This window comes from Meles meles, chromosome 2 (genome assembly GCF_922984935.1).
Source record: "Meles meles chromosome 2, mMelMel3.1 paternal haplotype, whole genome shotgun sequence".
Classification (NCBI taxonomy): domain Eukaryota; kingdom Metazoa; phylum Chordata; class Mammalia; order Carnivora; family Mustelidae; genus Meles; species Meles meles.
In genome coordinates, this window is record NC_060067.1 from 166046360 (window position 1) to 166073843 (window position 27484).

Below are 27484 nucleotides of genomic sequence, written 5' to 3' on the forward strand. Positions count from 1 at the left end.
GTACTGCATGGCCACAGCCCTGCCTGAGCTGACAAAGTGGGCAGGCCATCAACTTAGGTCCTTTTTCTTTTTTTTTAGCTCCTCGGTGGTCACAATTAAAAAGCAAAATTAACAAATATTTCAAAACAGTCAAGTAAGGGCACCAGGAAGTCAGTCCTATCCCAGGAAAAAGTCAAGATGCAAGGTATGGAGGCCTGAGTGCTCTTTCTTTGTCTTGGAATTTTCATTTCGTTTGTTTCTATTAAAAAGTTTTTGTTCTGTTTGGCTCTCTATGGTATGAATTATGACCTACTTGGAAAAAGAAGGATCCCTTGCTTTTGAGCCGAATTCTATCAATCAGCTGGTAGCCTCTATTCCTTCTACCTCCTTCCAGGTGGGTGATCTCGTGGTGGCTACACCTGGGTACTGGTAGGGCCTCTGCTTAGAACAGAGCAGGTATGGAGTACCAGGGCTTGGACAGTGACCACCAACCACAGCGTTTCTTCTGAGCACTGCGAACCCGGCTTCAGAGAGGCAGGGACTAGGGAAGGGAGGCTGAGAGATCTCTGACAGGGAGGGCAAAGGGGGAGAGCCTTGCATCTGACATCACCTGAAGAGGCCACAGGCCAACCTGGGTGCCCCAGGAGCAAGAGAAGGCCCTAGAGATCCAGAGTTCGAAGTCATATTTGTGTCCCCTGATATGAAGGAGAAGTGAATTTTCCAGGTGGCAGCGGTCAGGTGCCTTGGGATACAGGGTGGGGGCGGGGCCGTGAGGCAAAGGCAGCATGGCGGCCGGCCAGGGAAAGAGGACGCACGAGTTCTGTTCTACTGCACCTCTGGGATGAGCTGGAAGAGCGCGTTAGAGAGCAGCGTTCCAATGGACAGGGCGATGAAGTATGTGAGCACACGGCTGAAAAATGCTTTCTCCGTGCACGGCAGGACGAGGACTCCCAGCAGAGAGGCCAGGTTAATCAGTGAAACACTGAGGAAGCCAAAGCCCCACACTGTGGAGGAACAAGAACAGACGAGGGCCTCCATTACTGAGGGCGGGGGTGTTCTTGCTGCCCGGGGCGGCCCGGTGGGAATTCAGCTATGCTCAGGGCAGACAGAGAACACCAACCTGTCAGGACAGACTGGAGTCCATCTCTGGCTGGGTGCTGTGGGGCAGCCTACAGACAACAACTTTTGAGAGCGAAGTCACTCTCAAAAGAAGCCACCTTTCCGATGGAGAGGCAGGTGAAAACGACAGGAGAGTTTAAAAACCACGAGTGAAATGAGGACAGCGGGAAACAATGAGCATAACGTAGGCGGCACGTGCTAGGTACCAGGGGCACTGCAGGCCTTCGGGAGGCACAGACACTCAGCCACGGGGAGTCCGCCGTGGCTGGAGCACAGGTGCTGGGCGGGGGCGGGGTGGGGGGACAGGGGAAAGGGGCCAAGGGCAGCCAAACTGAAACACTGAGGCATTAGTCCCTTGTAGTTTAATAAGAACAAAAATGAAAAAGTAGCAAAAAAGAAAAAAAAAAAAAAGAAATCCACAGGCAGGTCCAAAAGCCCAGCACTGAGCTCACCAGCCATGCCACACGGTCAGACAATATGCCAGAGCAGTCATGTGAGTCAGAAGACACCAGTTATCATCGTCCCTCTAATCCACTCCCCTGGCGTTGATGAGCTGCTCACCGGTCAGCAGCCCCAGCCCCAGCAGCCCTGTCCCCGCTCACCTTCGATGGAGCTTGGCTTCCCCTCTTCCGTCTGCTCATCCTCCTCGTTCTCCTGGTTCTCAGAGGCGCACGCCCGGGAATCCAGCTGCTGGAGGATGGTAGGGCAGAACTCCTGGAACTCAATCCTTCCAATCCGGGACTGGTTGTTCAAGTTGTGTGCAGCAAAAAGGTCTCCGGAACTAAAGCACTGAGACAAAGAGGGAGAGGCAGGAAGCTTCTCAGAACCCAGAATCACATCTCAGCCCTGGAAGCAACCGACTCAGCCTTCCACAAGGAGAACCTGTCCAGATCCCGGTGGGTCTAGAGGCTCATCTCTCGGGATGAGAGCAAGGTGGTCCCAAAACTGAGACACAATCTCAGAGGTCTGTCAGCTGGTGCAAGTCACACACCTGACACACACCCACAAGTACCTGACTGCCCACGAGTTCTGGGAACAACTGGATCCCAGTCTTTGTGACCGCGGTGTGGTTTCTGGAAAACATGATTGTATTTGCATACCTGAAGCTACAGCTTCAATCCAGATACCAAACCTACCTGCACATCACAACAGCCTGAAGAGTAATTCTATTAAAATGCATGTTCCAGATACTTGTCCAGAGCTATTGAGCTCTGGCACCGAAAGAGGAACATCAGTCCCCAAGACCCTATACATAGTGCTGACCCCACCCTGAACAATGTGTTAACAGAGATCAGGGGAGGAAAAAGGAAAATCTAAAGGTTCGGTCTACCATGGAGCACGTAAGGGCTGGTAGAGGTCATGAACGCTCAGTCCCCTCGGGAGGCGTTAGGTAGGTGGTTCTCACATACCGTTCCTATGAAACACTGCAGCGTTACTTCTAATTATACTTGATACATTTACACATCAGGCTTTATCTGGCTTGGTTTAACATGGGTCAGTCTTTAACAGCCCTTTGGGTGTGCTGACAAGTGAGAGCTTCTGGGCCCACAAAGTAGAGAGCTGGACTCTGGTGACCCCAAGATAACTGCTGCTGTGCCAGGAGGCCCTCCGGGGTCAGTGAGCATGAGCCCGTGAGGGCAGCCTTCTCCCCAACTCCCACATTAACCGCACACCTGCGGTTCTGCATCCAGGCTGCCTGGTCCCTTGGCCACGTGACCTCTCCAGGAAGTTCTCCTTGAAGATGAAGGCCCTAGACACCTAACCCACAAACCTTCCTTGATCACTCCAGCATACACCCCCTTCCCCCCTGGTCTCTGGACCCTATGAAGACTGTCCAACTCCGAGCATTTAACACTTTATTTTTTAAAAAAAGATTTTATTTATTTATCTGACAGAGACAGACACAGCGAGAGAGAGGGAACATGGTCAGGGCAACTGGGAGAGGGAGAAGCAGGTTTCCCGCTGAGCAGGGAGCCCGATGCAGGGCTTGATCCCCGGACCATGACCTGAGATGAAGGCACACGCCTAACTGAGCCACCCAGGTGCCCCAACACTTCATTTTCACAAAGGTTTATTTATTCATTTTAGGGAGAGAGAATGAGAGAGTGAGTGAGCAGGGGGGAGGGGCAGAGAGGGGAAGAATCTCGAGTAGACACTCTGAGAGCATGGAGCCCAAAGCAGGAATCAATCCCATGACCTCAAGATCATGACCTAAGCAGAAATCAAGCGTTGGAAGCTCAACTCACTGAGCCACCAGGCGTCCCTAACACTTCATTTTATAATCAGGTAACTCAGTCCTCCATTGGGTAAGCTCTCCATCTTGAGAGCAGACTCTTTAACATGACTCATTTTTCTCTATTTCTCCCAGCACTCAGCACAGGGAACAAAGCAGATATATAAAGACATTGTTGGCTAACTTACATTTGGCTGCCACAAATAGCCCCGGACTATGATTAGCCAAGATGACATGGAAGAACAAAGAACCAGAAGCCAAAGGACTTGGGTCTCAATCCTGCACTGTCCAGGAACTTAGTGCGGCCCCCTTGGCATTCCCTTCTAAATAATGAAGACTTTCCGCCTGCACCTGGAGGGAGTGTGAGGCTCCCCTGCGACTTCAGGCAAAGGACCTTGTAACCTGTAAACCCTATGAGACATGCCGGCTGTCCTGGGCACCCTGGCTTGCCTGAAGGTGATCCAAGTGCAGCTGTGAGGAACACGGAGGGCTGAGAACTCCTGCAGACGGCTCCCTGCAGCCAGAGCTTCAAACAGCCACACAAGAGGACAGGAGGCGCTGCTGGGGACCCAGACAATGGGCGAAGAGGAACTGGCCCCTCTGCTCTGCCATCACGGCTTGCCTGCTCCAAGCGTCTTGGGCTCCCCGTGCCCAACTAGACTGTGACCCCCTCGAGGCAGACAGTGCTCAGCAGAGCTGAGAGTCTTACCGTGGAGAGGTTCCTCTGTCCATGCACCGGCTGGCTGACATTGTCCCGGCCCACGCCCACATCCAGGTGGTTGAGCAGGGCCTTGAGCTGCTGCAGGGTGAGGGTGTCACCCTCCCCATAGCGATGCAGGAGGTCCTGCAGGAAAAAGGCCGCACTGATGCCCGGCGTTCCCGTGGACACAGCGTGAGCTTTAGGAACAGCACACCATAAGCTGACCCAGGTCAGCAGGAAGCAGGTGAGGAAGGTTGGGTGGAGCAGCTTCATGGTGACAAACAAGCCTGCAAGAAGCAAAGGCAGGTGAGTGAGAGGCTCCAGAAACCCACTCTCTCCTCCCACTTCCCTGCCAGGTACACGGGACCCAGCAGCTCCGCTTTGGACAGCCTCCTCTCCCCTCTGACTCTTCACCCTTCTCTAATGCTTCTGCCAAGTGTTTGAGAAAAACCTTTCTCTTCAAGCATTGAGTAAAAAAATAATGAAAGGACAAATTCAACAGATTTGACTAAATTTAAAAATTACAAAGTGAAACAACTGTGATGTAGTTAAAAAGTCTCTATCTTTTGAGACACTGAAATAATCACACATTAAACAATATCTCATCAGGAATTTGCTTCAAAATAAGAAAGGAGGGGGTATTTGCATGGGGAGCATAGAGGAGACAAGACCAGGCATGAATTAATAACTCACGAAACTGCTTGATGAGTGAATGGGAATTTATTATACTATTCTATTTTTTTTTTTTTACATAAGCTCTACCTAACACTGACTGAACCAGCCAAGTGCCCCTATACTATTACACTTTAATATGCTGGAAATGCTCCAAAATAAAAAGTTGCCTTAAAAATAAACAAACAAAAAACAACAGGGGCGCCTGGGTGGGTCAGTGGGTTAAGCATCTGCCTTTGGCTCAGGTCAGGATCCCGGGATCCTGGAGGAGCCCAGCATCCAGCTCCCTGCTCAGCCGGGCATCTGCTTCTCCCTCTGCCCCTCCCACCGCTCATGCTTGTGCTTGCTAAAATGCTCTCTTTTTGAAATAAATAAAATCTTTAAAAAACAAACAGGACACACACACACAAAAAGGCAACAAAAAAACTACAATTAGGGGCTCCTCGGTGGCTCAGTGGGTTAAGCCTCTACCTTCAGCTCAGGTCATGATCTTGGGATCCTGAGATGGAGGCTCCGCATCGAGCCCCACATCAGGCTCTCTGCTCAGCAGGGAGCCTGCTTCCCCCCTTCTGCCTGCCTCTCTGCCTACTTGTGATCTCTCGGTATCAAATAAATAAATAAAATCTTAAAAAAAAACCAAACAACCTACAACTAAATGAGGGGGAAAATAGAGTGGGAAAAAGTCCACAATCAAACATGACAAAGGTTTATTTCTATATTCCTTTTTTTTTTTAAAGATTTTTAAAAAAAATTTATGTATTTGACACAGAGAGATCACAAGTAGGCAGAGAGGCAGGCAGAGAGAGGAGGAAGCAGGCTCCCCACTGAGCAGAGAGCCCGACGGGGGACTCGATCCCAGAACCCTGGGATCCCGACCTAAGCTGAAGGCAGAGGCTTTAACCCACTGAGCCACCCAGGCACCCCTATTTCTATATACCTTAGAGAACAAAAATAAATACACTTAAGGGGGTCAGGTGGATGGGCGAAATGGGTCAGGGGATTGAGAGGTACAGACCTCCAGCTATAAAATAAGACACAGGGATGAAAAGTGCAGCACGGGAACACAGTGAACACCACTGTTAATAAGCTGGCATGGCAACAGGTGGTGAGTACGCTTATCGTGGCAAGAGTGTAGCGTATATATACATAAGGTCGAATCACTATGTTCTACACCTGAAGCTACTATATCGTTTGCCAACTACACCTCAGTAAAAAAAGAATATAAACTTAAAAGATGGATGGTGCTATACTGCTGCTTATTAAAACAGCGAAACAGATTTTAAAAAAATACAAAACCAAATTTAGTGAGGTTTAACACCAGAGTAAGATGGTGCTATAGAAGATATTACGTTATCTTTAAATAATGCAGATAAAATTACGTATTTATATAATGACATTAAATAACCAGACTCTTGAAAAGTTATGATAATAAGTGTCTCAATCCTCTCAATTGTTACATCTACAATCTGCACTAACAGAAGCAACCCCAAAATAAAAAAAGTCTATATAGGCAGAAAGTTATGGTCAGGCGAATTATAGCAATTTCATCGACTAGTATGCAGCTATAAAAAATGGAGTTTAATGTTCAGCAAAAAAGCAGAAAGATTCTGTAACAAAGTTATGAGGTGAGAAGGAACAGGGAAAACTAGGTCTCAGAGAAAGCAGGGCTTTTGTTAATTATTTCCCTCAGTATAGTTATAATTTAATTAGGGAAATAAGCAAACACCAGATAGGGAGAGGGGGGACGAGCCTATTTAATCTCGACCTAGAAACCCAACCACTGCAGGCGTTTCCACACCTCCCAGGCTCCCAGGGCTCCGGCTCGCCCCACAGTGGGTCACTCAACCTCTGGGCCTTTGCTTATGACAGAGGAGTTAGAGCAGAGTGCTTAAAAGCAGGCTGGTCTGCATCCTGGTTCTGCCACTTACAAGTGGTGCAATCTTGGGCAAGATATTTTACCAGAGTCAACATTCTAGAGTCACTCAGAGTAGTGATTGCAGGGGCACCCAGATGACTCAGTCAGTGGAGCCTACAACTCTGGATCCTGGGGTTGTGAGCTCAACCCCCACGATGCGTGGAGCAATTACTTAAAAAAAAAAAAAAGAATAGTGATGCAGCTCACCCTGGTTTTTAGTGTCAGAAAGACCAGACATGAATTTCTGTGCCACTGCTGGCCAGATAGGAGTAACCTTGGGGAAGTTACTGGGGCTCTCTACCTCAGTTTTCTCATCTACAAAATGGGTATTCACCCCAGTAGATTACTGTGCAAATTCAAATGACAAGTCTCCCAGTGCCTGACCTATACAAGTCACTCAACCAGATGTTATAATTTGATTATAATCAGCAGGGTTCCTCCCCTTTGACTTGCTCCCAGGCCAGATACTGAGCTGCTACTGGCACTATGTGGAATACCCCTGTGGCTAATCTTGCTCCAGGCCAATAGCACATACATCACACAAGCCCCCCACCACAAACATAACAGCGGACATTTCAGGCTTTAGCCTCCACACACAATGCACAGAATCTGGGGACAGAAAATCTCAGTCTTCAGCAGAATGCACTCTGAGTCACACAAAGGGTAGATTAGCCATCAGCACAAACAGTGGTCTGTAAAGTGTTACTTGGAGACAACCAACTCTCAAATCTATTCTGAGAACCAGAAGTTAATACAGTGGGCAGGTGGGATCTTAGACCCAAATGGCTAAAATCCATTGTAAAAAAGAACAGTCCTCTCTACCTGACCACCCTGTCATCTGCCTGAGGCATGTGTTGTACTGTCAGAGCAAAGGAGAAGAGGGCTGTGCAGATTTAGCAAAGGAGGGCAAAAAAGACGAGGACAGCCACTGGCAATCCCCAGTGCCAAGCCTGCGAAGCACCTGGCAGTCATGGATTCCTGGAGAAATTAGGATGCTTATCCTCACTGAAGAGAGGAGGAAATTTTCAGAGATTAGGAAACATGATCCACAGCCAACAAGCTGAGTAGTGAAGCTAGAAATTAAATTTTTCATGAACTGAAGCCAGGTCTGAATGAAAGTCTGCGCACTCTGAACCACTTCCCCGCTGTGTGGAGACACAGGCTCCGCAAAGAGGTCTGCAAAAACCTGCAGGTCTCTAGGCAGGTCTTCCCAATTTGATTTAAAGTTTTTTTTTTTTTTTTTTAAGTAATCTCGGGGCAGCTGGGTGGCTCAGTGGGTTAAGCCTCTGCCTTCGGCTCGGGTCATGATCTCAGGGTCCTAGGATCGAGCCCCACATCGGGCTCTCTGCTCAGTGGGGAGCCTGCTTCCTCCTCTCTCTCTGCCTGCCTCTCTTCCCACTTGTGATCTCTCTCTCTCTGTCAAATAAATAAAAATCTTATAAAAAAAAAAGTAATCTCTACATCCAACGTGGGGTTCAACTGTACAACCCAAGATCAAGAGTCGCACATGCTACCACCTGGTCCAGCTCAGTGCCCCAGTTCCTCCCAATTTCTATCAGCCTCAAGAAGCACCCCAAATCCAGGCATGGAAGACCTGTGCAGGGGACCGCCCTGGGTATACCTCAGAGGGCAGGCTGCATTACAGGGCACATTCTTAATAAGAAAAATAGTGGTTCCCACTTCAGCCATATTTCTCAGATTTATCCGCAGCAACCTCAAAATGTTCAGAAGAAACACAGAATCACTCCAAGTGTGAGACACCCCACAGAACTTTAGCGGCTTTACCTGGATGGGCATTCAGGTCAAAGTCAGCATTTACAAAAACGTCTGCTCTTTGTTGACCCAGTGGCCCCTCGGCGTGGCCGGTCCAGCCTCCTGGAGTGCGTGAGTAGACTCAGCTGAGCGGAACCTGCTCCCTGACCCACCACTCATGACATGACCCCCCACCCCCACCCCCGAGCACCTAAAAACAACTGCAGGACAGGAAGAAGTGCAGGACCAGGGATCTTAGAGCTGCTAAAAGACACTTCAAATCCAAGTGACCCTGGTCTTCTGGCAGACACAAAAGGGGAGCTTTCTGCTCTGATTTTTTTTTTTCTTTGGCTACCGGTTAATTCTTAGGAGGAAAAAAAAGTTTACAAAAGAGTCTTTGGATGAAAGAAGGAGAGAGGAAGAGAACACATACAGCTCCTGATGCAGCTGGATGGTGAAGCTGAGCGGGGGTCCTCCCGGTGTGGGCTCGGCTACAGGACCAAGCCCCATCTATTAGAAATCTGTGGAAATGGGTGGGGCCTGGGTGGACCCCTCCAGGCCTTCCAGGGAGCCAAGCCAGCTGCCCTCAAGGACACCTTCCAGAAGTAGTAAGAGAAGCACTCAGGGCAGGACATGAAAACAAGCTGGAAAGAGACAAAGGTCCGAATGTGCTCTTGGCTCAGAGGACCAGTCTCTCCCACTCAAGAGAAGTTGGAGTCTCTCCACTCCTTTGTTCACTTGGCCTGGGTTCAAAGAAGTAAATTATTTTAGTGCCTTTAGGTCTGCCTCCAAGGCGCCAGACCTGGTCCTCCTAGGGGAAGTACAAAACCCAAGAGAAAGTCAGTGAGATGTTTGCTTTCAGACCCAGAGACTTTAGGTCTCCTTACCATCTCGGGGGGGCTCCTAAATCAGAGTCTCACCTGCCTGCCATGCCTTCACTTGGTTCAGAAGTATCTTATCCTACAAATGGCACTTCTGTGCTGGGGACAGAGTCCCACTGTTGTACCTACCATGCTGCCTGTTTTCTAGGCCCACCTCCCCTGTCAGGGAGGAGCGAAAATGGACTTCTCCCCAGGGTAACGAAGCGGCAAGTCTTCACGATGCTTCCTAATCCAGAAGCTGGAGCTCAGGACCCGATCAATGAGCCTGGGAGCTACCAGGTCTCCAAATATCCACTCCCTTCCCTGACCACCAGCTGGCCAGGTCACCCACCCCACTCACTCTCAGGTCTTCTGAGCTAAGGAATGAAACAGGGAAGACCAAGTGCTCCAGAGACAGCTCTTTCCAAGGCCACTGGTAAGCCACAGGAAATGGGTGAAAGATGTCTGTAAGCACACCTCCCTGGGCCTGTTCTGTGCACCTTCAAAGGATGCGTTATGTGGGAGCGCAATGAATTTATATAAAATGAAAACTCAAGCTGAGGCCTTTCCTGCAGGTTGAAGGGTAGCCATCAAGGCAAGGGCAGTCTCAACTGGGTTTTTACAAAGCACTTTACTTAAAATTGAGAAAAGGTTGATTGTTCCTACCAAAGCAAGCAAGCAAGAATGACCATGGGGCTGGAGGGGTGGAAGAGGAGGTGTGGGAAGGGGAGGCCACAGTGATCCACAGGATGGCTCCCTAGAGCCCTTGGCCCCTCTACTGGTGGGCCCCAGTGAATTACCTTAAGCTTTCCTTACTTTTCTTTTCCTTTTTTTTTTTAAATTTTATTTATTTATTTGACAGAGATCACAAGTAGGCAGAGAGGCTGGCAGAGAGAGAGGGGGAAGCAGGCTCCCTGCTGAGCAGAGAGCTGGATGCAGGGCTCAATCCCAGAACCCTGGGATCATGACCTGAGCTGAAGGCAGAGGCTTTAAACCACTGAGCCACCCAGGCGCCCTTAAGCTTTCCTTTCAACTGCCTGCTTCCCCACCTAAAATCCAAAGGATGTCAAAAGAGGCATGTAGTTCCCTTCTGTTCCTCTTGGGGACAATACCATGGGCTCTTTCAGGCACCTTGACCTCAGGACAGCCAGGGCTCCAGGGCTGTGAACACCAACACCCCCAACTAACCACAAGTCAATTCCCCACCCCTCCCGGGATTCTTTCCTGGTCAAGAGTTCACTTCTGTAGAATACCTACCAACAGACTGGTCCTGCTCCAGTCTCCATCCCTGTCCCATTCTAACACTGGGGCCAGACCCCGGTAGGCCCAATAGGACTGTCTCTCGCCAGGGAACACTTCCCACTAAGGGTTAACTACAAAGGGTAAACAAATGCAGATGGCTCCAGGGGAGTCAAGGGGGCAACATTCCTGGCCTCCATTAGACAAAGCCAGGGGGAGGGAGGGTGGGTAGGTCTTTGAGAAATCAAGAACCCTGGGCCCAAGTACGAAGGAAGTGCTGGCTTTGGCAGCAGAAGGACCACTGGATCTGGTGTGAGCAGGCCAACTCACAGCAACTCCACGCAATGCCCTGATTTCATTACGTCTGTCTCCTTAGTTCCCGAAAGAGGAAAAGAAACCTGCAGTTTTCTGAGTATTAAGAAAAAGTGTGTTGAAACATTATATGAAAAAAAGGACTTCTGAGTTTAAATGGAGAACTGAAATGGTATTCACAATTTTCTTTCCCTTAATCATTAACATTTGAGTAAAACATTAGCCAAAAGAAAAAGTCACTAGCAGCAAGCAAACAAGGAGAAAGGCACACTGTAATACAGTAACTTCAAAACCAGAGGCAAGTTAAGAGGAACAGGAGGCACCACCCATGGCTCACGTCCTAGGCCTGGCCTGGCCCAGCCCTCACAGCCAGAGTTCTCACCCACCTCCCCCAAATGTGCAGAGGCCAACAGCTGCCAGTTCTTCTTCCTCTTGTTAAGGAGTAGTGGGAAAAGCTGCTGGGAAAACAGGTGTCACTGGAACCAGAACAATGAGCGACTCTCCTGTGAAGGAAATCAGGGCTCCAAGGCCACAGACTGAATTGGGGAAATGATCCACTTGCAGCGGGCATTCCTCCCCAGCAGAAGTGAAGCACACCTCCTAGATCTGTGGGCTGCGCCACGCCACAGGACTGCCACCCAAACCCAGAATCCCGGACAGCTGCCTCTCCCGCACCTCAGCTGCGCACTCACACGGTACAGGCTCCAGAAAACAGGACTTACTTTAGAGCCCACAAGCCCAACACAGCACTAGCGTGAACATGATGAGAAAAGCAGGCAAACCATGCAAAAAAAAAAGATGTCAACCCAAAGGAAAACCTAACTCCAGAGAAGCAATCTTCCTGACTGCTTCACCTAACTGCAGAATATTCATGCAATAAAACCAGAGCTCAAAGATGAAATTACAAAACACAATGAGATCAAAGAGGATGTAGGCTTCCAAAAAAAAAAAAAAAAAGAACAAAACAGCACTAAAGAACCAATAAATAAATTATAATGAACAGAGAACAAATTTCTGCCAGTAATTTAAAACAGAAATACTGACAAATGAGGGTCTGAGATAACCACAGTGAACACAGATGGAAAAGACAGATTAAAACATGTAATGAGGGGCACCTGGGTGGCTCAGTCGGCTAAGCATCTGCCTTCAGCTCAGGTCATGATCTCAGGGTCCTGGGATCGAGGCCCATCCCCCATCAGGTTCCCTGCTCTGTGGGGAACCTGCTTCTCCCTCTTCCTTTGCTCCGCCCCCTGCTTGTGCTGTCTCTCAAAATAAAAAAAAAAATCTTTTAAAAAAAAACCAACCAGGGGCGCCTGGGTGGCTCAGTGGGTTGGGCCTCTGCCTTCAGCTTGGGTCATGGTCTCAGGGTCCTAGGATCGAGCCCCGCATCGGGCTCTCCACGTGGTGGGGGGCCTGCTTCCTCCTCTCTCTCTGCCGGCCTCTCTGCCTACTTGTGATCTCTGTCAAATAAATAAAATCTTAAAAAAAAAACAAAAAACAACCAAACCAACCAACCAAACAAACAAATACCTAACCGGGTGGCTCGGTGGGTGCAGCCTATGAGACTCTTGGTCTCGGGGTCGTGAGTTTAAGCTCCAGGCTGGGTGTAGAGATCACTAAAAAACATGTAATGAGAGACAAAGATACCAAACATAGGATAACTGGTGTTCCTAGAGAACTCGAGACTGGACTATGAGGTATGTTCAAAAATAAAGAATACACGATTTCCCTGAATTGAAAGGCGCAACAGAACCTGAAGACTGAATGCTGAACTTGAAAGACGTTTTCAGGCATTGCAAAGGAAATCCCGCCCCCCCCCAAGATATTTATTACAAAAATTGTGAAACATATTAAAACTTCTCTTAAGTGGCATAAAATTCAGGCTGCCCTCCTCCTCCCCAGAGTAACATTCAGTATCAGAAGCAATTGCAACAGTGTTTACATCACTGAGAGAGAAAAGAACAGGAGACATTGTTCCCGGCTGAGATGTCACACAAATCTAGAAAGGACAACGGGCGGAAATTCTCAAGCATGAAAGAAGTCAGAGGCTACATTCTCCTTCCTAGAGTGAAAAAACAGGAGAATGAAATGCAGCTAATTAATAGAGAAATAAAAATAAAGGTCTCAGGAATGCAGAAACCATGGGAAAATGACTGATGGTAATCATTAAAACCCTTTGACAAAGAAATAATAAAAAAACCTTGGAGATTACGGTTACAGGACAGAATCTAAGGGTTATAAAATGACTATTTACTACTAGTAATTAGTGCAAGCAAAAGATGAGACAAAAGAAGAAAATGCTAATATCCTCATCTCTCATAGCAGTCAGTAAATACTATATAAAATGGGTAAGTAATTATAGATATGACTCACAAAGATTTTTTTAAGCCTCTTTTACAAAATAATCTCTTGGCGAAAAATACATTTCTTTAAAGCTTAATAATTTCTTTAATTTTACTTGTTTCTTTTCTTCGGTTACATTCAGGGAAATTTTAAATACTTCTGTGTAAGATTATTCTTTTTCTCCATATGCATTTTTATCTGTGAGTAAGCTGGAAGATTACACAGAGTAGTATTCACCTAAAAGTAGTGAGTGATGGGATTTTGAGTATTTGTTTCTATTTTTTTTTTTTTTTACTTCACCTCATTGCTGTGTCCCAGTGGGAGGTGGGGGTAGGGCAATACACGACAACATGGATGGTTATTTTTATAGTCAGGAGTTAGGGAGAACTTTCTAAGTATGGCACAAAACCTACAACCCGTAAAAGCAATGATCAGGACGTCTGACTACAAAAACTGCCCAGTGTTCTGTAAATTAGTATACTTCCAGTATTCATGCTCAAACTAATAATGATACAGTCATCTGTGTAGTTACCAACAGATCCAGTGAGAAAACCAGTAGCCTCACAGCCTGGTCCTCAGGTAAATACTGCCCACTGGCTTTCTGGAGTTCCAAAGAATTTTGAGAACTACCAAGTTTGCAGCACTCTCCACCCACCAAATGAACCAAGTCCAAGAAAGCACTCTCCTCTGGGGCAAGCTGAAACCCCCTGCGAAGTACAGTGCAAACACCGCAGCTTGCAAGCCAGCCCTCCCCCTCACCCCCAAGAGGTCCAGGTCTCAATGGGCCCATTCTTCTGCCCCCCCCCCCCCCCCCCCCCCGGCTTTTGCTCTTACACACCCTTAAAAGGACATCTTCTCTTCTCCCAGCTCCCACTCCCAGACCAAAGGCCACCCAAGGTGGGAGATTTCTGCAAACACTGCAGGAGGTCTGGGGGGGTGGTTGTGTGGTGCTGGCAGGAGGGAGGAGGGTGGTGTTACCTAGAGGTGGTGGCCCGTTTACTTTCCCCAGAAAATCCCCGTTGCTGGGAGGGGCAGGATGGAAAGTTTATTAAAAAAAAAAAAAAAAAAAAAAAAAAAAAAAATCAGTGGGGACTCAGAAGCAGGGAACAAAATTAGATCCAGCAGCCTGCTGCTCATTGAGTAATATTTACTGAGCCCCCACTGTGTGTGTCAGTGCCTATGGGAGGACACTGAGAAAGGCAGAGCCTGGTGTCAGGGCCCAGCACAGACAGCTGGGGTTGGTAAGGGGGGAGGCTGGCGGCTTGACTTAGCCACCTGCTGAGCCCTGAGTGAAGGAAATGACAGCCAGGCCCAGAGGCTGGACCAGGGGAGAGAGGGAGTACGTTTGCCAGGCTCCAGCGTTCAGGCGGAGGATGGACTTGACAAAGCAGAGGAGTCTTCCAAAACTAACTGAGTGAGTCAGACAGCCTGGTGAGCAGCAGCCAGTTGGGGCTTCCCCACCAGAGGCCAGGGCAAGAGTCACTGCTGTTCTCATCATTCATCCATCACCACTTCCCAGACACTCGGTTGCAAAATTCTGACCTGTTGTCCCTTATGTCCACTCCTGTTTGTCAGACCATGGGGCCTGACATGTGGCTTAGGAAACACGGTGCTCCCATCCACCACTTACGTCACCTGCTTGAAGAAAAACTCCCGGACTTGTTATTCAAGGTCCAATAAATAAGAAAAGTGTATGATCTACTGGCTAAATCAACAGACAACATGGCAAGCTGGGCAGACCTGGGTTCAAATTTGGGGCCTATCACTAACTTACCATGTGCCCTAGTACAATGAAGCAACAAAATGTCCAACCTCACAAGGGCACCCTAATAAATGAGACCTTAAGGGTCATAGCCGTGTGCTGTGTTCCTTCTGTTCCCTCTCTGAAGCTCTTAGGCCAATCCCTTCCCCTAGAGCTGATTCCTGCATGTTCTCAGAAGGCAGCTGAAGGGGGGTGCCTGGGTGGCTCAAGCTGCTTAAGCATCTGACTTCAGCTTAGGTCATGATCCTGAGAGCTTCAGGTCCTGGGATCAAGCCCCATGTTGGGCTCCCCGTTCAGTGCAGAGTCCACTTGTCTCTCTGGCCACTGCTCTAATATAAATAAATAAAATCTTAAAAAAACAAAAAAAGTAAAGAAAGAAAGCAGCTCAATGATCCCTTTTTCCAGGAAGCCTTCTTGGACCACTATTCAGGTACTCTTCAGCTACTGGTCTTCCAGGGATCCTTCCAAACAGATTTTTGCTCCTTAAAGGCCAGGAGGGCCCTGCCTTTACCTCTCCCCAGAACACAATGCCTGGATCAGTACTGAGCATACAAGGAAGCAGAAACAGCAAATTTCTGCTGGAAGATGTGAAGTCCAATGTCTAATGATGTTTCATTCTAATGATGTTTGCCTGCCATCACCCCTACAGCTTGATGAGGAACAGGGAGCTCAGAGGCCCCCTCCAGAGACATTCTGTCCTCCTGACCCAGGGCCTTCAGACATTATCTGAGGCCACTTACTACTTTCTTCTTCTTTAACCTAACTCTAACCTAACCATCCCCATTCCTTCAATTTCATTTTTATTTGCTAAAAGCTAGCTACACCTACCAGACTTTGAAGAAGTGAGCCCAGAGTTCATTTATTCAACAAATATTCATTGCATACTGGCTTCACACCGGGAATAATGCTAGGTACTGAGGATGCCTAGCAGCTGTCCTTACTGAGCAGGGAGAGCAAACAACTCAACAACTTCTAAGAACAATGGTGACAATGGTCATCATGTTGCTCAGGGTTCAGTTAGGCAATTTAACGGCTTGGAGAAACACGGGAAGAGCTGAAGAAACCCACAGCACGCTGCAGAATGGGGAGCTATTCCCAAAAATCACAGTGCAGACATGGACCGCCAAGGAGCAGCGGCCCCTGCTGCATGAGGTAGTATGGCATCAAGAAGCTGCCCACTCCAGAACCATGTCGCTCCTGCCATGATCTACACCAGCAAAATGGATGTTCTGGGGTCCATCTTGAGGAAGAGGATATCCAACCACTTAAGACCAGATCGCGTCCCACTAATCGGCAAATCCAAGTCACAATGGGACTTTTACTGCAAAGACGCCTGGCAAGTTTTTGATTCTCTTTTAATAGGTTGGACCATAATTATCCAAAGCAGTGTGCCTGACGGTGAAAGGAGGCACCGTGAACAAACGCATGGGGAGAACAGGAGTAAACCATAGAGTGGTCTTGGCATGGATGCCTGGTGACTAAGTCCGGGCACACCACACACCATAGATCATGACAATGGGAAGTACAGGAAGCCATGGGGAACACAATGGGGCAATCAAATCTAGCGTCAGAGGAGACCTCTAAAAAGAAAACATTATTTTAGCAGAGACATGAAGGGCTGTAAAAGTGGGCCAGGTAAAGGTCAAGGGGGTGTGGGTGGGGTGGAATGTTCTAGAATGCAGCTGCAAAGATGGCGCATGTAAGAACTTCCACGTCCAGTGGGGCTAAGGCAGTGGTCCAGTAGGCCATGTTAAGGTGACTGGACCTCATTTTCACTAAAGATGTGATCCGACTGGTGGTTTTAGCATACCCGTCTGGCTACAGTCTGGAGGATGGATTGGAGGTGGTCAATCCCTGAGGCTGGGAGACCAGGAGGCCGTCTCGTGTCTGGGTGGGAGAGCACAGCACTCAGCTTGTTCTGAAGAGCAAGGCTTCTTTCTCCTTGCTTCAAAATCCAGCCTGGGGCGCTTCCCCTGCCCCTGAAGCTGCTGGTCACATAGTTTTCCATTAAAAAACTGAATAGGGCTCTCTAGCAGCCATCAGGAAGGAACAAGCCGCATCACTGTCCTCATCACCCAAAGTACCAGAGTTCAAAAAGACCAACCTACCTCCTGCCATCATTTCCTAAATCAGGCTGAAACAAGCCTGCTCCGCTGTCCTGCTGTCACAGGAGGGCCATTTATAAACACTAGCTCCTGCTCCCTGGCAGCAGCACAGTGGGCAGAATTTGCCACCCTGACTAGAAGTCTCTTATGCTGCCTTCTTCCCAAAATGGGTACAAATTACCCTCTGAGCCCCAGGCTCCCTGTGGGGGGTGAGGTGGGCCCTTCCCAAACAGTGAGCCTTTGTAAGACCCTGAGCTACAGCTGGCAGAGGTGTGCTTGGTTTCCCTGGTGCAGTGAACCTCTCTCTACTAGAAGCCAGGCCCTGGGCAGCTCCAAGGCTCCTCGGAGGAAGAGGATCTTGGCCCTGAGGCCTGCTGCTCCACTCGCCCTTCCCCTTCAATGGCTTCTGCACCCTAGCTCCCCCTTCACAACCCTCATCCTTAAGCCCGTTCCAGTCCCGGACTCCTCCCCCAAAGACTCTGACCATGCTGATCTCTATAGAGATGCCGGACCATGTGATAGTCTTTTAGAAAAGTTGTTCCCAAAGTGTGGTCCCTGAACCAGCAGCAGCAATATCACCTGGGCACTGGGAAGTGCAAATTCTCAGCGGCACCCGAACCTGAGGTGTTCTGGGGAGGAGATCTGGGGTGGAGCCCAGTGATCTGTTTTAGGACAGCCGTTAGGTGATCGCAATGCTTCCTCAAGTCTGAGGACCACTGTTCTCAGAGGAGGATCCAGAGCTTTTGTTAGATTTCCAGATTTCTTCACCAAAGAGGGCAACCCCTTCTTGCCCAGCCGCTGCTCCTGCATGTGAGCGACTTTCCGCCCCAGCGGAAAGGCACAGGCTCCATCTGGGGTCTTAGATTTCTCAGCAGCCAGCACCATAATTGATTTTCAGCAGAGCCATAAATGAGCCCAACTCTCATGAGAAAGAAGATTCTAGGGGAAAAGAAAGAAAAAGCCCATATTTCCAAATTGGGGAAAGTAACAGGAAAGGGAGGGACACTAAGTAATTACACTACTGAATCATAATTCCTCCCATTTTCCCTCCCACTGGCCAAACTGCCCACGTGGCTCATCACTGACCCAAGGTTACTGGCAGTCCCCATCTGATGACTGAGGCAAAAGGCTTTCCCCACATCCTGCTTCCTCACTGTGGGCCTCGCCATGTGACCAGAGCAACCCTCTTCCTACAAATCCCGAAGAGAGTGCGGTGACACCCACAGTTTCATGCTGTATCTGCTTACATACTCTCTTCCCTCACCTCCACTCCCCTGCACCATACCATCCTACCTCCTGATAAAATGCTACCTTTCCAGCACTCTCTTCCACCCAACAGCAAGTCAGTCCTTCTGCTTGTAGTTAAGAGTTCGTGCAACTAGACCTCATCACTTCCACCATCCCCGCCTTTACTCTCCGGCCCGGGCCCTGGATTCTACCCAGAATGCTCCGCCCACACCCTACTTCACCCCTGCACCTCCTGTCTCTGCAACCCACAGGCTAGAAGTCTGATTAACATCTGTTAGAAATGCCTGTCAGAAAGTCTGGATGTGTTTCAAGCACTCTCTCTGCAAGGTATGAAGGGCCTGGATGTGAAGGGGGGAAGAAGAGGAGGGGGAAACGAGGGAGAAAAAGGCGGGGAGGGCAGGCAAAGCCCCATCTCCGACCCACCGCAAATCCTACCTAGCACCGGTCCCACCACACAGGGAAGCACCTTCCTCGGGCTCCCCCCACTCCTGTCTCAACTACACACTGTCTTAGAAGGCCAGGTGGGTTCTAGTACTTTCAACTGTCTTCCCAGGCTGCTTGTAACAGTCCTAGGCCGGTAGAACCTAGTAAGTACTTGCTGCATGAACACATATATACAAATGCATATGGACTCAGATACACCCCCGCCTTTTCTAGAGATCACAGAATGGCTGGGACAGACCTCGCTGAAGATGCCCCACTTTCAGCTGCAGGGTCAAGGGCAGGAGCAAATGAGTGTCTTCCCAAAGGCCCCTCTATAAAGGGGTAAAGGGAGAGCATGAGGACCTCACCCTTTGCTCTCCAAATTGTCCTTTCTTTGCCAGAGCTCGAGAGAGGCTGTCAAGAGCACACAGATGGATTCCAGAGCAAAGAAAACCAGGTTTCTGGGTCCTCTCACACAGATACAGACCAGGACCAACGAAAGAACCACACAGGCAAAGCTTCCATTTCCCAGGTTAAAACACCCTCAACGCTTGTGGGTCTGCAGCCGTCAGGACTTCAGCTGCAGAAGTGACTTCCCTAACAACAAAACTACTTATGCATGTATTTCCACTTCCCTAGCTCCTATAAACTGCTTGCCTATTAAAAAGGGATCAACATTCTGACCAGACTTAAAGGCTTACCCCCTCTCCAGCCAACCCTAACCCCAACCATGAGGGGCAACTGGATTACCACCTGGAAAGGGTTTCTGATTTTAGCTTGCTACTCAGACGTGCTGTAGTTTGGGTGACTACTTTCTGCTCCAGACAGAGAGAGAAAAAGAATAATTCTGGGGGAGCACTACTCACGATAATAAAAACCGTGGCGGCAACCCCAAAAACCCATCAGCAGGAGTGGATGAATAAACGAACCAATTCTCACAATGGAATACTATACAACGAGAGTGAATCGACCACAGTGACATTAACACTGAGTGTATACATTCTAAGATGTTACTAACAGCTGCCTTGTGAAGCCACTCATTCTTCCAGACCTCTTCTCCAGGAAGGTTGGGAAGGATGGTTTGAATCTGAAGATACTGCACTGTAAACTCCCTGAGGACAAGAACCCATCCGGTTTTCCTCATAAAGCTGATGGGGCATAGGGAATGTGAGTGGGGGAGATGCTGAAATGAAATGAAACCTCTTAATCAGCCTTCCAGATTCCACTGGGCACCTACCCCCATACTGTCAGTCGTTTCTCTCTTTTTAAAGTATAACATACACGCATGTAAAGTGCCCAAATCTTAAGTGTACAGCTCAATGAAGGAAGTCATCCTTTGGAAGTACAAATCTGATCACAGCACTATCTTTGCTTTAAACCCTCTGATGGTTTTCCAGTACAAGAGAATAAAAACTAGACTCCCTTCCCTGGCCTAAAACTCACTGTGTCATCTGGCCCTCGCCAACTGCACTGACATTTTTGAGCCCTCTCACTCACTAGGATCCAACCACTCTGGCCTTCTTTCTGTCCCTTTAACATATCATGTGCATTCTGACCTCAGGGCCTTTGCACCTGCTGTTCCCTCTGTTTAGAGTGCCTTCCCCCTAGATCTTCATAGGTCTCAGTTCAAATGTCACCTCTACAAAGGTATGGATGCCAACATGGTTCGTGGGGAGGGTGGTAAGCTCACTTCCAGGCACTCAGAATCCCAAGACACTGTTTTATTTTCTTCTTAGTGTATGTCACTATAGGCGTCTGCCTTTGGCTCAGTTTGTGGTCCTAGAGTCCTGGGATGGAGCCCCACATGGGGCTTCCTGCTCAGTGCGAAGTCTGCTTCTCCCTCTGCCCCTCCACCTTTCTCTCTCGAATAAATAAATAAAATTAAAAAATAAAATAAAATAACATAGTTCTCATAGGGTGCCTGGGTGGCTTAGTGGGTTAAGTGCCTGTCTTTGGCTCAGGTCATGATCTCAGGGTCCTAAGATCAAACCCCACATGGTTAGGCTCCCTGCTCAGCAGGGAGTATGCTTCTCCCTCTCCCTCTGCTGCTCCCCTCTGCACATAAGTGCTCTCAATTAAAAAAAAAAATCTTTAAAAAAATGAATGGAAGGGGGCACCTGGGTGGCTCAGTGGGTTGAGCCACTGCCTTCAGCTCAGGTCATGATCTCAGGGTCCTGGGATCGGGCCCCACATGGGGTTCTCCATTCAGCAGGGAGCCTGCTTCCGCCTCTCTCTCTGCCTGCCTCTCTGTCTACTTGTGATCTCTCTCTCTCTCTCTCTCTGTCAAATAAAGAAAAAAAAAATGAATGGAAGTGTTAATTTCCCACCACCCATTGTCAGCGCCAGGCAGTTCAGAATTGTGTTGTTCTCTTGTCCCTATCTACAGCTGAACTGTTGGCAACCTTAGGGGCTAGATCTCCTCTCCTGTAGCTCCTCTCCTCGGGTAGCCAGAAGGGTGTCTGGAGCTGAAATACAGAACACCAGTCAGAGGAACTAAAGAGAAACCTAAACCACAGCAGGGGGTCCAAGAGCAAGGTGGTGGGAGGGAAGCAGATGGAGGCGGGCAGCCTCCCTTCCCAGCAATCCCGAAGAAGACAAATGTGCTGAGGATGGGCAACCATCCGATAATCCCGCCGAAAACAACATGGGAACTTTCTCCCCCGTGGCAGGGGAAGAAAAGGAAAGTAAACCCCACAAGTACAGGCTGTTTCCAGAATTTCTCCGCTGCTCATGGAAACTCTGAGTCTCGGCCTAGTTGCATATAACCTCTCAATGTGCCAACCGCACACATCCTGAAATGCAGGGGGAGGGGTTCTGTGAGTGGCTGCCAAAAGGGAGTGGTGAGAGAATAGTCAAGGTCACAGGCATAATCTGGCCAGCAGAACTGTGCACACACCTCTGTTCGCCCATGGTCAAGGCCTCTTGCCACGGGAGGCATCCCCACGCAGTGTCTGCTGGATGTGGGGGGCGGTGGCTGAGGAGGGAAGAGCAGGAACTGGGATACAATCTCTGTTCCTAGGGCTGGTCAGGTTGCACCAGAGGCCACTTTGGCTAGTGGCCCGAGTCTGGGGGCGTGGGTGACTTTGTACTTTTTGCACCTTTCCGGGAAAGGTGATGAGAACTGTCGTGGCTTGCAGCTCCTGGAAACTAACCGGGGACCTGGTATCCTGAGAATTTGCCTGGCCTCTCAAATGGAACATCTCCAACATCTGAGAAAAAAAATGGTCAGCAATGAAATATACACACGCCAATCAATGTCACCTGGTCCTGGGATGGCTGAGTACAGGACATGCCATCCGTGGGCATGGGAGAGAAAGAAAGAGGCAGGAAGGGATTTCAGGGCCTTACAGGTCTGGCTCATCTCCTAGAGGAAAAATAGGGCCAGCTTTCCCAGGCCGACACAACTCCACCTCGCCCCAAGCCTTACGCAGTCTGTGCTCTAAGAAAATGAGAGTCTGTGGGACTGGCTGGGAGCCCTCAAGTGTCCAGGAAAGAACGACAGGAGTCCAACAGTTCAGCTTGCTCCCTGTGATTTACAGGGCTTTCTTGACTAGCAGGACACACACATACCCCACTCCTTTCTCCCACAAACCAACCTTTTAGGCTTCCAATAAAAAAGTAAGGGGAAAAAAAAAAAGCCGTTGGGTCTGCCCTCCTCACTCTCCCTTTGGGGGGCAGCTCAGCAATCCTGGGGCCAGGGAGGTGGTGGTGGGAAAGGCCTTTCAGGAAAGTGAAACCTCTTTTAGGAGGAGGGCTGCCTCTTCCCTCAATCTCCACCTGGCAGCAGGACACTCGAAAGAGGCCCTAAGGGATCAAGGGGATCTCTGCAGAAGGAAAGGACCAGTGAGATAGAGGAGCAAGTTGCCTGGGGGTCAGTCCTGTCCCCATAGTGGCAGTCAACAAAGTTACCAAGAACTTACTCCAGGGGCACCTGGGTGGCTCAGTGGGTTAAAGGTCTGACTGTTCGTCTTGGCTGAGGCTCAGGTCATAATCTCAGGGTTGTGAGATTAAGCTCCATGTGGAATCTGCTTGAGATTCTCTCCCTCTCCCTGTGCAGCCCTCTCTCAAAAATAAATAATAAATCTTAAAAAAAAAACAACAACAAAAAACTGGGGCACCTGGGTGGCTCAGTCGGTCAAGCATCTGCCTTCAGGATGCCAATGTCCTGAAATCCAGCCCTGCATCCAGCTCCCTGCTCAGTGGGGAGCCAGCTTCTTCCTCTCCCTCTGCCACTCCCCCCAGACCCTGCTCCTGCTCTCTCTCAAATAAATAAAATCTTAAAAAAAAAAAAATCCATTAGAAATAAAAACCTTACTCCACAATCTGCTAAATCACCCTTTTGAAGGCTTAACTAATTTAATACTCAGACTATCTGTGTATAAGAATGCCTGCTTCGGGGGCGCCTGGGTGGCTCAGTGTGTTAAGCCTCTGCCTTTGGTTCAGGTCATGATCTTGGGGTCCTGGGATCAAGCCCGGCATCAGGCTCTCTGCGCAGAAGGGAGCCTGCTTCCCCCACTCTCTCTGCCTGCCTCTCTACTTGTGATCTCTCTGTCAAATAAATAAAATCTTTAAAAAAAAAAAGAAAAAAAAAAAGAATGCCTGCTTCAGGGGCGCCTGGGTGGCTCAGTGGGTTAAAACCTCGGCCTTTGGCTCAGGTCATGATCTCAGGGTCCTAGGATCGAATCCCACATCGAATCTCCGCGGAGCAGAGAGCCTGCTTCCTCCTCTCTCTCTCTGCCTACTTGTGCTCTCTGTCAAATAAAAAATAAATAAATAAATAAAAATCTTAAAAAAAAAAAAAAAAAAAAAAAAAAGAATGCCTGCTTCAGGGAGCCTGGGTGACTCGGCTGACTGTGTATCCAACTCTTGATTTCAGTTCAGGTAGTGATCTCAGGGCTGTGAGATGGAATGAGGCCCCTGTCAGTTCCAAGCCCAGCTGGGTGTGGAGCCTGCCTGGCAGTCTCCCTCTCTGCCCCTCCCCCACTCGCACGTGCATGCTCTTAAAAAAATAAAGGTTTGTTTCAGGATTCTCACCAACGGTGACTATTAAAATAGTATTTCATCTTTACCAAAAAGGTTAAAAATCATTCTTTCAATTCTTTTAATTTGCATTTCTCAGATTCTCAGTGTGGCTAAACATATCTTCAGGTTTACTGACATTTATATTTCTTCCTTCATAAACTATTACTCTCCTTTGCCCATTTTTGCTGAGATTCATTCATCTTTGTTCTTAATGGTGTATGTAGGAGCTCATTGTATGGTAAAAATATTAACTTCTTGTCATATGTTACAAATACCTTCCTAATTAATCATTTGCCTCTTAATTTTGTTAATAGGTATAACTGACAAATTTTTTAAATAACGCGAAGTAAATATATCACACATTTCCTTTAAGATTACTGCTTTAAGTAGCATGCTTGGAAAATCCTTTCCCGCTCATAAATTATAGAAATATATATCTTTATTTTTCTTGCATTTAAAAATTTTAAATCTCTCATCTAGAATTTTTTTTTTAAGATTTTATCTATTTATTTGACAGAGCAAGCAAGAGAGCACAAGCAGGAGTGGCAGAGGGAGAAGGAAAAGCAGGCTCCCGGCAAAGCAAGAAGTCTGACTCAGGGCTTGATCCCAGACTCTGGGATCATGACCTGAGCTGAAGGCAGACTCTTAAGGGAGCCCTCTCATCTAGAATTCGATCTGACACAGTTTAAGAAAGAAAATCTAACTTTTAAAAAGATCCTCAATTATCCCAATATTGTTTAATAATGTCTATTTTCTTTTTTTTTTTTTAAGATTTTACTTATTTCTTTGACAGAAAGACATCACAAGTAGGCAGAGAGGCAGGCAGAGAGAGAGGGAAGCAGGCTCCCTGTTGAGCAGAGAGCACAATGCAGGGCTTGATCCCAGGACCCCGAGATCATGACCTGAGCCGAAGGCAGCGGCTTTAACCCACTGAGCCACCCAGGCGCCCAATAATGTCTGTTTTCTTTATAAACTTCAAGTGCAGAGTCTATAAAAGGTAAGGAACGGAGGTAAACCCAAAATATCCTTTGTACAGGTGGCTGCTCTAGCTAATAAGATGTGGGTGCCATCTATTTCCTCTCCTTCCTGTTCAGAAGTATAGGCTGGCAAGTAACAACTACAAGACAGAAGTCCTACCTGCAAAGGATGGCAGAGCCGAGAGACACACTAAGGAGGGCCTGGGACCCTACAGGCACCACCAAGCAGGAGCATGGGCCTCACACAGCTAACTGCCAGATGCTTTTACAAGTCATTTCCCAAAGCAGCATTGGCTGGACTCTGTCATTTGCACTGAACACCCCTGTAACTCATCCACGATCCTTACAGTAAGAATTGCTCAGATTTATTGTTGTCTGCTAGGCACCGCAGTTAAGCAATTTGTTTTCACCCTCGTTTGATCTTCTTAACAACCTCCGTTTTGATACAGTCTATACGACTTCGCTATAATTGTAAAAGTATCAATGATACCTTTTTTTAGTAGGAAAAGATTCCATGAAAAGCACATATCAATAAGACAACTCCCTATTTTGGAAACATTAAAATAAAAGCACCACAAAATTACATCATCTTCATTTTATAGATGAGGATACTGAGGCTAAGAATACTTGATCAAAATCAGACCACAATTAGTCAGAAATACCATTATTTGCTAAATTCCTACACATACTAAGGTCTGGTTTTAGATGTTTCTATTTTGTTCTATTCACCTATCCTGTACCAATGTCACCATCCCCACCCCCCACCCCCGGTAAATCAAGTCTAACTTCACTACTTTCTTCTTTAAATTGTTTTTGGCGATTTTTGTACATTTATTCTTTCAGAAAAAACTTTTTAAGTCCTCTTGTCAAATCCCAATACTTCCCTTCTGGAATTCATCCCATGGAAATCATGTTGATTTCAATCTATTGAGTGCTGACTGTTTTGGGCATAGGGAATACAGCAATAAACAAAACGAACAAAAATCCTTACCCTCAAAGCGTAATGGTAAAACGTTTCAAGCCATCTAAATGCACCATAGGGTGCTTGGCCATCTCAGTGGGAAGAGCAAGCAACTCTCGACCTCAGGGTTCTGTAAGTCTGAGCCCCACGTGTGGTGTAAAGATTGCTTAAAAATAAAATCGTAGGGGTGCCTGGGTGGCTCAGTGGGTTAAGCCTCTGCCTTCTGCTCAGGTCATGATCTTGGGGTCCTGGGATCAAGCCCTGCATTGTGCTCTCTGCTCAGCAGGGAGCCTGCTTCCCTCTCTCTCTCTGCCTGCCTCTCTGCCTACTGGTGATCTCTGTCCACCAAATGAATAAATAAAATCTTAAAAAAATAAAAAAGTGGGGCGCCTGGGTGGCTCAGTGGATTAAGCCGCTGCCTTCGGCTCAGGTCATGATCTCAGGGTCCTGGGATCGAGCCCCACATCGGGCTCTCTGCTCTGCAGGGAGCCTGCTTCCTCCTCTCTCTCTCTGCCTGCCTCTCTGCCTACTTGTGATCTCTCTCTCTGTCAAATAAATAAATAAAATCTTTAAAAATAAAATAAAATAAAATAAAATAAAATAAAAAAGTAAAAGAAATAAAATCTCAGGGGTGCTTCGGTGGCTCAGTCAGCTGAACATCTGATTCTTGGTTTCGGCTCAGGTCATGACCTCAGGATCATGGGACTGAGCCCCACTTTGGGGTCCATGCTCAGCGCAGAGTCTGCTCAAGATTCTCTCTCTCTCCTCTTTGGCCCTCCCTCCACTCATGCTCACACGTGTGAGCCAGGCGCCCCACCTCCAGATTCTTGAAGGGGAATCTCTCTCAAATCTCTCATCAAATCTCAAATCAAAAATCTCTCTCAAATAAACATAAAAAATCTTAAAAATAAATAAATAAATGTACAATATACTGGAACTGCTAGAGTAAGGCAATCCATGTAACAAAACATGTTTGAGCACAGAGATTAGGCGCTTTGGCTCTCGGTGAGAGAGACCTCAGTGCAATTCCTCGTCTGCTTTTACTAGCTTCAAGGCTTGGGTCAAGGAGACTCGCAGTCCTTATACAGAAAAACAAAGCCTACTAATGGTCCCTACTTAAGAGTAGGTAAATGAGATACTGAATATAAATACAGTGCCAACACACAGTAACTGTTCAATAAATATTAGTTATTTGGGGGAAGATTAACATGGAAAGATGTTCATGGTATGGGAAGTGGAAAAAAATTAAAAGAGCCTATAAAACTGTAGACACAGCAGACCATCTTTCCTTAAGCTGTATTCATTCAGAGAAAGACTAAAAACGCATAATTATTATCTTCTGATGATGGATTTAATGTTTACATCTGTTATCTTTTTATTCATCTGCATTTTTTACAATGAACATATATTACTTTAAGAAGAAAGTTAATTTTAGACTCCAGTTGGGAAAGGGGAAAGGCTTAATGATGACCAAGTGAGAAGGCTTTTTCCTCCCCTTCAAAATCTGGAGGTGGGGCGCCAGGGTGGCTCAATGGGTTAAAGCCTCTGCCTTCGGCTCAGGTCATGATCCCAGGGTCCTGGGATCGAGCCCCACATCGGGCTCTCTGCCTGCCTCTCTGCCTACTTCTGATCTCTCTCTGCCAAATAAATAAATAAATAAAATCTTTAAAAAAAAAAAAAAAAAAAGAATCTGGAGGTGGACTGCAGTCCTCATCTGCCCTGGGCTGCACTACATTTGTGCCTGGTTCCTAAATAAATAAAATCTTAAATAAGTGAGCAGGGCCTCACCTCAGTTCTCCTGGATCAGGGCTTCTTTGATGAGATCCAGGTATCTGTACATCTAGGTCTGAGAGATCAACTGG

At 47.7% G+C, this 27484-nt stretch overlaps 1 protein-coding gene across 1 annotated transcript in view; it reads right to left on the minus strand.

Moving 5' to 3' along the window:
- The window catches only part of SLC39A14 (solute carrier family 39 member 14), a 49124-nt gene that overhangs the window by 12056 nt on the left and 9584 nt on the right, over positions 1 to 27484 (minus strand). The window contains exons 2-3 of the mRNA XM_045993968.1: positions 4041 to 4318; positions 1701 to 1887 (exon numbers count right to left, since the gene is read on the minus strand). Of these exons, the coding sequence (XP_045849924.1) occupies positions 1701 to 1887; positions 4041 to 4304 (451 nt within the window). The 5' untranslated portion in view covers positions 4305 to 4318. The remainder of the gene's footprint in view (positions 1 to 1700; positions 1888 to 4040; positions 4319 to 27484) is intronic.